This window comes from Eretmochelys imbricata, chromosome 6, assembly GCF_965152235.1.
Source record: "Eretmochelys imbricata isolate rEreImb1 chromosome 6, rEreImb1.hap1, whole genome shotgun sequence".
NCBI classification, from domain to species: Eukaryota; Metazoa; Chordata; order Testudines; family Cheloniidae; genus Eretmochelys; species Eretmochelys imbricata.
Genome location: NC_135577.1, coordinates 103,595,953 through 103,609,022, shown reverse-complemented (window position 1 = coordinate 103,609,022; position 13,070 = coordinate 103,595,953). Strand labels below are relative to the sequence as shown.

At 40.0% G+C, this 13,070-nt stretch overlaps 1 protein-coding gene across 4 annotated transcripts in view; it reads left to right on the top strand.

Moving 5' to 3' along the window:
• The window catches only part of ITPK1 (inositol-tetrakisphosphate 1-kinase), a 243,707-nt gene extending 232,191 nt beyond the window's left edge, over positions 1-11,516 (top strand). For all 4 annotated transcript variants that reach the window (XM_077819302.1, XM_077819299.1, XM_077819300.1 and 1 more), the window contains one exon: positions 4,592-11,516. In XM_077819302.1, the coding sequence (XP_077675428.1) occupies positions 4,592-4,914 (323 nt within the window). In that variant the 3' untranslated portion in view covers positions 4,915-11,516. The remainder of the gene's footprint in view (positions 1-4,591) is intronic.
• Positions 11,517-13,070: the final 1,554 nt, after the last annotated feature.

Here is a 13,070-nt window from a genome sequence, read left to right as displayed (position 1 = left end):
GGCACAGTCTCCTGGTCAGATGTAGATGGGGGGAGGTGGAAGCCTCCTGAGCACTGCTGCACTAGGATCATTTAACCAAACTGGGGATCCAACAGTACCCCCAGATTGTGAGCCCAAGTCACAAATGGCAGACACACATTGTCAGGCAGATATAATCCTCACCTGCCGTTTGCTTTCTCCAGTCTACCAATGTCACTCCAGTCTTATCCTGATTTAGCCAGCTAGCTCTCATCCATGCCCCACTCTCACCTAACCACTGAAACAGGCGTTTGACTGCACTGGCTGTCCAGGTGAGCTGGAGTCTTGTAGCATGGTGTCTTCAGAATATAGAGAGCCCCACAGCCCAGCCATTGGCCTTGTATACACGTTGAGCGATTGTGGAGATAAGAAGGAGCTCTGTGAAACTTCCACTGGACAATGTCCCTGGGGATGAAGAGCAACTGCCCAGCTCTACCTTATGGGAGTGCTCATTGAGGAAGGAATTGAGCCATTGAGAACTGTCTTACTCCTCCATACTACAGTCTGCAAGTGAGTCAGCAAGACCCCATGATCAATAGTATTGAAGGAAGCTGATGGATCTCACAATATCAAGCTGGACACCAATCTTCAGCTGTTGCATGGAGAAAATCAACCCCTCATGCCATCAGTGGTTAAGCACTGGAATAAATTGCCTAGCGAGGTTGTAGAATCTTCATTATTGGAAATTTTTAAGGACAGGTTAGACAAACACCTGTCAGGGATGGTCTAGATAATACTTAGTCCTGTCATGAGTGCAGGGGACTGGACTAGATGACCTCTCGAGGTCCCTTCCAGTCCTATGATTCTGTGATTGTTTCTCTCCCATATACGTGACTTGCTGGTGGGGGATGAAAGTTTGGCTAGGCAAGATCCATGCAGATTTACTGGCTTCCAAACCTGGCCATCTGTTTGTTATACTCAATGGAGATGTGTGGGGTTCCTTTAAGAAGGGCTCATACCCTCCTCAGTATAGTCATAGATGGCAGGATGTGATAGGCCAGGCCAAAGCCTGGGTCATTCCGTCCCAGATCTGGTTCCTGCTGCTGCTACAACCAGATTCAAAGTTCATTTAAATCTGTCGCTTCCCCAAGCCATTGCTGTGATCTTGGACTGATTTAACGTAACCAGTTTGGAGCAGATGTATCTGTAGGGGGACCTCATCTGTCACCTGCTCTAGTTAGTCCCTCTCTCAACAAATTTAAAAGAGGAGTGTTGCCTACTGTCTGTCCTGTGCTGCAGAAAACTGGTTGGATTGGACTTGGCTGCGGTTACATAGTGAGATCTTTAATACTAGCCAATAGTCAGGTAGCATGTGGTTTTTATGGTCTCCTGATCTGGGGCAGCTGATAAAGTGCAAAAGGTTTCATAAGGCTTGATTTTCCATGTTGCCTTAACCTGGCTTATGCTTGCCTCTGTGGAATTTTGTGTATACTCTTCTTGTGCGTTATCACCTGCACATGCAAGGTATAGACTCCATGTGCATTAGGCAGGGGTTGAGTGTGTCAGTTCTATCTGGATATGTATGGTTTGTGTGTGTGAACAAGGCAGTGACTATCCTCTCCTGTGTGCTTAGGTGACTCAGCTGAATTTGCATGAGTGAAGGTGCCCTTTTAAAAAGCAGGCCTGTGGCATTTGCAGTAATAGCTTGGGAATATTAATCATTTCCCAGAGCTGTGCAGAGACAAGCCTCAGTCTCCAAATCTAGATCTGAATCTGAACGCCCCGCAAAGTTCAGGACCGGGAACTTGGATTCCTACTTCAGCCCCATCTCTAGTTCTGTGTGGACTTCCTTCTTATATTCAATGAGGTGACACTGATATTATCCCCGTACACCCAGTATTTTCATTCCATTCCCACACAGGGCCAAATTCAGACCTCATGTAAGCAGATGCAACTACATTGTTTGGAATGGATTTCAAGGGAGTGGCACCCACTTAGAGGCTTATGACAAGTACGTCCTGCCACTATTCCTTGATGCAACATAATCCCCATCCCAGCGGTTTAAAATTTCTTTAAACTTAATTAAATCATCCTTCCACTTGCTCTCCTGCATATAAATGTGCAGTCCTTTCCTCCCGGTTGTCTTGTCAAAATAGCTGCAGCAGCAGTGTCAGTGAAGAGCAACCTGTGACTGTGTGCAGGGTTCTCTCGTGCTGGTACCGGGAGTTAATCACTGTCTCTGTCCCATGGCCATAAAACATTAAGAGCAACTTCATTGTGAGTTTCCCTTGTGCAGTCTTAATAGTCTGATTTTGTTCTAACTGAGCATGTCCAGACACCCCAAGGAATTATGGATCTGTTCTCTGCACATTAAAGCTGTTACTATGGAGATGACTTATTCCCAGGGTGTTTGAAGCACAGAGTAGATTTAAAGGCTAATCCTGGAGGAAGGGTTTACATAAGCAAGAAATTTTAGAAGACCAACTCTTTGTGAGAGAGACTGGGATTCCATGACTCCTGTGATTCTAATGATCTTAGCTAGACCCTGGCTGATGAATAGATAGTGATGGTTAGTGTTGGTGGCCTGGCACTTTGTCATTAAGTGGGTTAAATTTTTTTAATGGTCTCCAAGTTGCTAAGAAAACTGAATTATAAATGCTACTATCTTAGACCATGCACAGCACACTAGTTGCATTATCAAAGGAGCATATGAAAATTTGTAGCTGCTGTTGTCACTAAAACAAACAAAAAAAGACACTATATCGGTAACAGTTAATTGATTCACACATTGTTTATAAATGCACCTTAAAATCACCAAAGTACCCCTGTTTAGATTCTGATTTTAGCATACATTTTTCAGTCTGTAGTATTATTTTCATTCTGATGGGGTGTTTTTTTAAAGGGGAAGGAGATTAAAAATATAAATATTTGAGTTTTCCCTCCTTGTCCTATTCTACCTTGTACCCACACACAGATGTTTTAAAATATATATTTACTTCGTTCATGCTCTCTTTGCTCTGATTTCACAGTGGCCTGGGAATAGGTTTCAAATGAAATTTTAAAAATATTAGTTATTTACACAGTAGTCAGCAATAGCTCCTAGTGATCATTAAAATATGTATATAGCCTTTTTAAAACTTGTCATTATTTGATAGCTATACTTCTTGCATAATTCTGCACCTCTACATGTAAAAAACATTAGTCCAACTCCTTAATCTTTTAATTACAATAATGTTACAGTACTACCTATTGACTCCTTGCTAGGCATTGTACAAATATATATAGACCCGGCTTCCAAGAGCCTACAATTGAAATAAAGGTTCTGACCACCTGCAGGTGACATTCAAGATACTAAGTGTTCACTGCTATTTCTTTCTTTTTCTTTCTTTTATATAATATAAAGAAACAGTCCTGAACCAGGACCTGTTTGTGCTAGGCGCTGTACAAACACAGAACAAAAAAGAACAGCCCCTTTCCCAAAGAGTTTACAATCTAAGTAATCTCCCAGGATTGGCCAATTTTATTTACCCAGAAGACCATAATGGTTTTCTGTAAAACTGTGTAATGTAAATCTTTTGGAATCTTTCAGAACAAAGGAATCATTCCCATGCACGGACAATTCTTAAATTTCAGTATTTTGCCCCTTTCCTCCCCACCCCCAACCATTAGATCAATATTGGTTTGAGTAATTGCTTGCCAAGTTTCAGGATTGAAATGAAAGATTTGTTTCTAAATAATATTGCCTTGTTGATTTGGCTTTAGTGTTGCCCTAACATTGGCACACAGTATCACAGTGCGGTGCATGATATAAATAGCTCGTTGGATTAGGTTAGACAAGCATGAATGGAAAGTTCACAAAGTGCATTTTCTGTAGTTTGTAAGGCCAGGCCAATTGCTCTGTGAAATATCCGCAAATGGGGCTCATGTTAGGAATTTCTATATGGTGCCTTGGACCAGCCCCTCGGGGCAATTGTACTTTAGAAGGAATCTTCAGAGGAAGATTTGGAAATCAGGTGACAAGAGTTGGTTAACATTGTCCCAAATAGTCTGTAATTTTGGGGTAAAAGTGGAACTGAGGACAGATAAGATATAAAAACAAACAACTTGGGAGAAGCGGAAGTCAGAGCTTGAATTGAGAGAGGACACAAGTCACCTCATCAAAATATTTAAACAAAAGGTAATTTAATTTCTACAGCAAAGTAAGGGGAACTTACTGCAGTCTCTTTGCTACGACTTTTACAAACATTGTGTTGTTTTAGTCCCTCATGAGGCTTTACAATCAACCAGACCAGATGATCTCTGGTTGCTGTTCCTTAGAAACATCATAACTAGAAATAAAGTAGTGAGGGGAGCCATTTTTTGAAGAGCATCTACTATCCATTTGCGGGGTATGGGAGTGGAGTTTTGCTTTTGCGGTTAATTAGCACGTAGATGTTTAACTAGCTTTTTTGAGGGTGCAGGCAGGTGTCTGTCTTATGCAATTAGTTGTGTGCACCAAATGGTGCCCAGAAAAATAAAGGCCACTTTGTATTGTGGGGTGTTGTGTGTGCGCACGCGTGCAGGGAAAGGGGTAAGAGAAGGCCAGTGAAATGGAAAGATGGAAATGACAGCATTGCTTTTCTCTCTTTCTCAGGTTATGAGGGCGTTGCAGAGTTCTTCACAGACCTCCTGAACCACATAGCTGCTGTCCTGCAGGGCCAGACACCAGAGGTGACCCAGCTCAACCTCAGCAAACTCCTGGCTGAGCAGACCGGCGGCCTAGTAGGGGAGCGGACATGCTGTGCTAGTACAGGCTGCCGAAGCGTGGTGGGAAAAGACTCCTCCTGGATTGTGGAAAGTGAGACCAATAGCTCAGTAAAGCTGCAGCACCAGAGACTAGGCTGCAACTCTGCAGTGTCCCCCAGCTTTCAACAGCACTGCGTTGCCACGTTGGCAACAAAAGCTTCCTCTCAATAGCCAGACAATGCCGTGGACTAAGGAAAAGCCGTGGGGAGTCAAATCATGGTCCTAGAATCAGAGCAGGCTGTAACAAATTTCTCATGATTTAACCCAATTTGTTGATGAAATTATCTGAAAAGGAGTGGGGAAGAAAAATGATCCGGATACATTTCATCAGATTCCATTTGCAAATCTGTAGTGAGCTTGCACATGCTTGTGTTTTTAACACTAGACCTTAATGTGGGAGGGTTGCTTTTGCGTTTTGTTTTAGATTTTATTTGTAATCACCAGTGACCAGCATTTTAAAATCAGACCTCATGGAACCAGAAAGAATTAAAGTTGACATGGTGTGCGTGACAATGCTAGAGATTTTCACCTTTCCAGAGTACTTCCCATTCCCTCTTTCCAACTGGACCCTTGAAAAGAACATTTAAGAAAGCTTCAGTATCAGCAGAACAGGTGTGCTCAGAGCTTCATTGGCAACTTGCTGAGGGCACTAGGACTGCACCTTATTTGGTGGATCAAAACAGATTGCGGCTGCCCTCCTGTTTAAAACTGAGGTGGAGACTGCAGTTCCAACTCTGGGGTTCTCTTCCTGGAACCGAGTTGTTTAAGATAAAGGATGCTTCAAATTGTATTTCGCCACAAGAATGCTACCATGGCAGTAACAAATCTTTTCTGATCCAGCAAGGCTTGAGTTTGAAAAGCAAAGGGTGCATATTACTAGCGGGAGTTGGGTGTCTTGGTAGATAAAACACTGCTCTTTGTACTTTTGGCTGGCCATAAGACCCTAAAGCTTATTCTTTAGCTGAGAAAATAATTGTCCTTCCATTTCACTCAGGCAAAGTGTAGGAATGCTTTGCTAGAGGGCTAGCAAATGGATCCACTTTTACTTTCACAGAGTAGTACACCAGCCTTGCACATCCTGTAAATATATGTGTAATTCAGATTTGTAGCCACTATTTTCCATTAATACATGGCTATGCATAAATCATTGCTCTCAACAGTGATTGAACATGAGCAAAATTGGAGAGAGCAGGGTTTTGTGTAAGTTAGTGACTTGGGACAGTTTTTCTGATTTAGAAACTGTTACTATCTGGGACCGCTAGAGGAAGGGGGGTAGGTAAATTACAAGAGTAGTGGGTGTACTCATTTGTGAACTATAATACAGTCTGATCATACATTACAGTTGAGATACCGTAGCAAAACTAAAATGTATGTTCTCTTCCTGCAACACAGCAGCATCTTCTATCCTTTTAAATTTCCTGCAACTTTTGTCAATCCTGAACACTAAATTGGAAGTAACTGAATCAGACAATGCTGTAAAAGCAGGTTTCAAGCATACACATTATTTTTGTGGGGCTCATGGCCTTTCCATCTTTAAGAAATCCCTAAACTATGTTCACGGAGATGCTATTGAGAAAGTTTCACCTTAGTTAAGCACTGGGATGTGACAGTTCCATGTTTTTCTATCTTAAGCATTTGTAGAGCAGTCATCACCGTAACACATTAGTGCCAACTAATCTAGTATCTGATAGCCAGAGTGGTGGGAAGGAACAGGTAGGGGATGTAATACAACCTTAGGATAGTGGAGGGAGCCAGAGCAGGAAGACACGGAGGGAGGAGTGAGCCAAACCATTTGAAAAATGCTCACTGCCATATGGTGGTGGCCATCCCTCATGGAGAAGTCCTATAGGGTCCTGTAAAAATCACTCTTAACCTTTCTATAGGATTTTATTGGGGAAGGGGCTATCAATTTCTGTTAACTTCTACAAGACTTTTCCATAAGGAATGTCATTCATCTTTGGGATTTCAGAGTCAGATTTGTATGAAACACGAATACAGCAAAGTTCCTGGATTTGTGTAAAAATCAATTCTGAATTGGGCACCTGTCATAACCCTAACTATGCGTCGAGGCTGCTGAATAATTGCTGAATCCCACCGTTTACTGCATGTGGTAGGTCCCAGGTGGCAGGGGTGAAAGTGAGGACGACAACCATAGTTATGGACTTAAAACAATTTTCATGATTGACCAAACCTTTCTTAGAACCAAGACTGAAATAAAATAGACATCTTAAGGTTTTTTTTGAGATCTTTTCATGTTTCAAGTAAAGCAAAGATGCCCTCAGGAAAGAATTCACCAGTGTGTATTTTTGTATGGTACTCTTGTGTGACTGGCGGGTGGAATGTTTATAGATTTGCCATTTGCTTCCTTTATTAAAATGGAAAAATTTTAATGGGTGGTGGTGGGAGGAAAAGAAGCGATGCTTAATATGGTTTAGTAACACGAGACCTTTCAAACTAACTGTGTTTACGTGAATCAGAGTGTTGGATCCAGTTAAAATGTCTGTATGCTGTTTCCTAGTTATAACATTGAATAAGAATTTATTTTCCCTGGCTACCTTCTGAATTTTGGTTGGCCTATTTTGCACTGCTTTATTTCTCCAAAATAAACTACTGAAATACAATTGTGCATTTTACACTTGTTTACAGATGATTGTTAAAAAGATTATTTTGTAATTCTCTGAAGCCTTACGAGATACTTTACCTATTTAAGTATAATCCAGACCTTGGCAAAAATTAGAAAATAAGCTTAGTTCACTAGCATGATTCCTGACAGGGTATTTCCAAAATTCTATAATTTATTTTTATTTATCTAGTTTATTTGTATCGCTTTAATTTACTGGGCACAAATATCATGCAAATATTCTTTAATGATATAGCATTACAATGGGATTTCCATATAAATATCATGTAGATACAATCATGATATGTTTCTTCAGATTGACTCACACAATAGAATTTTGCTAATTCACATGAACAGCTGGGAGACCAATGATGAACTATTGAAATTTGTGTTCATGTATCAAGTACACAAACAAATGCAGCAGAACAAAAAACAAAACAAACCACCCAAGATTACTTCACTGTAAAGACATTCAAGCATGTCCTCAACTTTAAGCATGTATTTAAATCCTTCCCTATTCAGGAAAACACTTAAACACGTTCATCACTTTAAACAAGTGTTTAAGTGCTTTTCTGAATCAGTGCCTTATTTGGCAAGTGTAGACTAGCTTTAGTTATGATGATGCTTCATAGTAAACTACTCAATGTTCTATAGTATATTTTATAAAAGTAATGGAGTCTTAGTAATATTAGACCTCACTATAGTGTCCTTGCTATTAAAATTTTCCTGAGAATTAGGGAGTGACCACTGTTTTCTGTATGTGAATTATAGGGTGTGTGAATTAGTGAGATTCTGCTGTGGTTTCGGATGTTTACATACTTATCATTATATGGATTGAGATCATTTCCACGGTAATTAGAATGGTCAGCTGTTACCCAAAATGGACCAAATTCTGTCCTGTTAACTGTTGTAAATCCTCAGTAACACTATTAACTTCATTGGCCTTTCTCCACGTTTGCTCTTGTTTGAATGGAGCAGAATTGACTGTGACGGTCAAAGACTTGGTCCTATTGAATCCAATGATAGTTCTGCAATTGAAAGATCAAGATTTGCCCTTATGTAGAGAATACTTGCATGGTATTAGAATAGCCTGCAGTGGAAAGCCGTTACCATTTATCCATCTATTCACCCGACCGGCTTGATTTCCCACATTATGCTTTGGTTTGTAATGGTAAATCATTCAGAAGTTACATACTGCTTTATTCAAAGTGCAGTTTTAAAATGCAACCTAACTGTGATGATGATCAGTGGTTAGGGTTAGTGAAATAGAACATACACTTGGACTATGGCATTTTTCCTTTTGTTTTATCCACATGTCTGGGTATACAAAACTTATGTGCTTTAGATGCTGACTGACTGGGCTGACTGGCTTATAGGATGCATCTTGTAGCTTATAGACTGTTGATTTGTAAATCTAGGCTTTTTTAAAATCTGAATGATAAAGTGGTTCAAAGATCCCAGTTCTAAATGCATGTGCACTTGTATGTAGGAGATCTGTTAGATTTCGGTGTAATCTTCGGCGGCAGGTTCCACAAACAAAACCACTGGTAAGGTGTTTTTTTGTTTGTTTATTTCATTTTCTTTTAAGTAGCTGAATACACATTAAGAGCCTGACCCGAAGGGCTAGTCTACACTGGCAATGTTTTTGCGACTACAGACTAACACGGCTGCTACTCTGAAACTGTCAGTGTTGGTTTGTGTAGTCACGGCAGAATGCTGGGAGAGAGCTCTCCCAGCGCTCTAAAAAAACACCTCCACGAGGGGCGTAGCTCCCAGTGCTGGGAGCACAGCTCCCAGCGCTGGGGCACTGTCTACACTGGCACTTTACAGCCCTGAAACTTTCTGCGCTCAGGGGGGTGTTTTTTCACCCCCCTGAGCGAGAAAGTTGCAACGCTGGAAAGTGCCAGTGTAGATAAGCCCTGAGACTTCAGTGGGAGTTGCAAGTGCTAAGGATCTCCCCAGGTAAATCCCAAAATTCTTCAGATAATTTAGGACTGTATCCAAGCATGAAACATTCAATTGGTGTTTTGCACAGAAATCAGTATCAGGATACAGCCAAAAGGCAACAGAGTAAAACTGGCCAAAAGCTTTGGATGTCTCTGGAAAAAATAATCTTTGATCTTTTCCAGACTTCTCAGTTTTTAGGCAAACATTTGCTTCACAAATTGTGGGTGGGGGGGTAGTGTCAAGTGGATCTGTGTTTTGTTTTCAAACTAGCTAGCAGTACTAAGCCTGCACAGCTGTGCAGAATATCTTGGTGGTGGTTTTTTAATGAATAAACTCTAGAAATAGTTTCACAGTTACCCCTGTGCCCACTTGCAGTAATTTACTTGCGTTAGCTTTGCTAATTTTCTTTTCTTTTTTTCCCTCCCTTTTTAGTAACTGCTGTATTGTTTTATAGCCTTTAACCTGTAAATTATTCACAGTATTGCAATACTTCTTAAAAATTAGAAGTCGAAGAAAACGGTCAGTGTAGATTAAAATGTTTCCTTTAATATAATCTCCTTTTACACACACACACACACACACACACACACACTCACACTCTCTCTCTTCCAGATCAGCTTGTTGATTTTATTTGTACCTGCTGCTTTAATACCAGTGTCATAGGGATGTACTCACCAGAATAGATCCTTTTGCACCTTCATTTCCCCACCCACTCTATGGATCCAGGCCACCGAAAGCTGAACTCATGACTGCATGTGTCTGTTTATATTTCCACTAGATTCAACAAGCTCTCATGTGGTTAGGGTTTTAAAATACATTTTAGTGAATCTGGTTCTAAATAGTGCAGTGAAATCTATAGTAAAGTAGAGTGAATGTTATGGAATATTCCAGCACATAGCAATGTTTTGGTTGCTGTTTGATTTATACTGAACCTCTGCTTGCTGTGAAGCTTTTCTGTAGTGGGAAGACAACAACATCGCTATAAGAAGATTGTGTGTGTGTGAGTGAGAGAGACAGACCGAGATAGTCTGATGGTGTCACATGGACTTGGAAGCGTGGCTTGAGCCAGTTTGTCATTATTTGCACGGGGAGGGATGGTGAATAACAAGAATCCAAATCCCTTTGCTGGCTTGGCGCTCCTGATGCGCTGTTTCATTGGTGCCCTGGAAAACTCCAGCATCAGCCATAATTGCTAATGAATAGAGCTCATAGAAATCAGGTCTTCCTGTTAATCCTTTTAAGGAAATCCATATTGTATTTTCTTTATCTTCCATTCCTTCTACAGTAGTTTTCAGATATAAATTAATTTAACAATCTTGTATGTGAAAAGGCATATATATCTACAAATATATTCAAATTATAAAAGGGCGCATCTATGTAAGTATAAAATAGTGACTCCTATGTTTGAGATGTTAGCAGCCCAAAAGAATGAGAGAGTTGTTTATCTCTTGTAAAAAGTCAGTGCTGTTTAAAAAAAAAAAAGTATTAGATGTATTTTTTTAATTATTTATTTCTTTGGATCATTTATTTGGTATTTTACATGGCTCCTGCATATCCCTGTGAGAACCACACGTCCCACTGAAATGCAGCCATTCTCCTTACAAATAATCCCTTAAAATCCTACAGCTTTAAAAAAAAAATCCCTTCATGTGTGAATGGAGTTGTATACCCCTTTGTTGTCCTCTAGGCATGTTTAAAATTCAGTGTCTCCAGTACAAAGCCACCAGTTCTTGGGACCATTTTTTTTTTTTTTTTTTTTTGGTGCGGAGTACAGTAATGTCTACACATGAACCAGCTTTATAGTGTTAACAAGTTTGTTTTTGTGCTTTGATTCAGTCCTGTTCACAAATGACAAATGAAAAATAAAACCAGTTTTGTACTTAATTTGTATATAAATATATAAAAGAGAAAAATTCATGGCTTACTGTAAAAACCAAAAGTATTTACTCTTTGGCTTTTTACTTATACTGCATGACTGAATACATGTGATGATGACAATGAAGATGGTGCTTTGTTCTCTCTGGTACCATTTATTTCAGTGGCAACTTACCCCTTTTCCTCATTTGCCAAGCACCTGTGATGGACACTATTTTGATTTTAACAGTAGAATAATATGCAGTACATATTGTATTGTTATTTCTGTAACTGTTTTGGAGACACAACTGTCCCTTTCCAACACATAGTGAAATAAATGCCTTACAACATCTCTTATTTTGCATTCTGTTAATGAGTGGGTGGGTGTTTATGGGAAACTCACCTGCAGGATTTTGATTTCCACATCTAGTATCTTCCTCTTCCCTTTCCAAACTTCCAGTTATTTTGATTGATAATTGTGGACCTACTTGTGTTGCTTTACTAATGAGGGAGGTTTTTTGCCCAGTAAGACTGGTGGGAAAGTAGGATATGCATCACACTTCACTGAGGTTTGGCCCTCAGTACAGTTGAAGCCATGTTAGCTACAACTTTGTTTATGGTTGTTGATTGGTAGTGCTTTAGTGTGGTTTTCCCTTGGTTGTAGTAGAGATGAAATTTGTGGTCTGGGAAGCCTGTTATTGCATTCTGCTGGGTATTAAGTAATGAACAGCACAATTTGGCCAGCAGAAAAAAATCCCTGTTCACGCTGGCAGGGATGTTACAACATTACTAAGTAGCAAACATTGTTTAAACCTGGATCTTGTTACAAGCATGAACAAGGGCCTGCATGAAATAAAATCCATGTCTTATTTCCTTGTGTCCTTTTATTCTATAATCATGAGCCCCTTAATTGGTGAATTAATAGGATACTGTCCAGTACAACTGAGCATTTACCAACAGCGCCATACTGGTATCTGAGTTTACCTCCATTTCTTTGTCTCCTTAACACAGGGTATTCTTAGCTCATCTATGGCAACAGTCAGCAAATAATGACTTTTTTTTTTGTTTTCTACTATAGCTTAAAAATAGTTTTATTCAGATGGGGGAAATTCGCTGAATTCTAAATACCTTTTATTGCTTTTTACTTGGTTAAAAAAGATACGTACCTTTAGGCTTGGAAGGATATGATTTTTATCTCCAAATGTCAAATTCACTGTTCACACACAAACTGACCCCCCCCCCCCAATTTCCATTGATGATGATCAAAATTTACTGATAGGCAAAATGCAATGTAATATCTACCTCCATAGCCTCATTCCCATTTGTCATGCTATCATTATCCCTAAGATCCTCATTAGCCTTATTAAAGACTGAGGCAAAGTATTTGTTTAGATATTGGGCTATGCCTAGATTATCCTTGACCTCCACTCCATCCTCAGTGTTTAGCGGTCCCACTTCTTCTTTCTTTGTTTTCTTCTTTATGTGGCTATAGAACCTTTTACTATTGGTTTTAATTCCCTTTGCAAGGTCCAACTCTACTTGACTTTTAGCCTGTCTCACTTTATCCCTACATGTTCTGACCTCAATAAGGTAGCTTTCCTTGCTGATCCCACCCATCTTCCACTCCTTGTAGGCTTTCTGCTTTTTCTTAATCACCTCTCTGAGATGCTTGCTCATCTAGCTTGGTATACAACTCCTGCCTATGAATTTTTTCCCCTTTCTTGGGATGCAGGCTTCCGATAGCTTCTGCAGCTTTGACTTGAAGTAATCCCAGGCCTCCTCTGCCTTTAGATCCATAAATTCTTCAGTCCAATCCACTTCCCTAACTAATTTCCTTAATTTTTGAAAGTCAGCCCTTTTGAAATCAAAAACCCTAGTTGCAGATTTATTTTTGTTTATCCTTCCG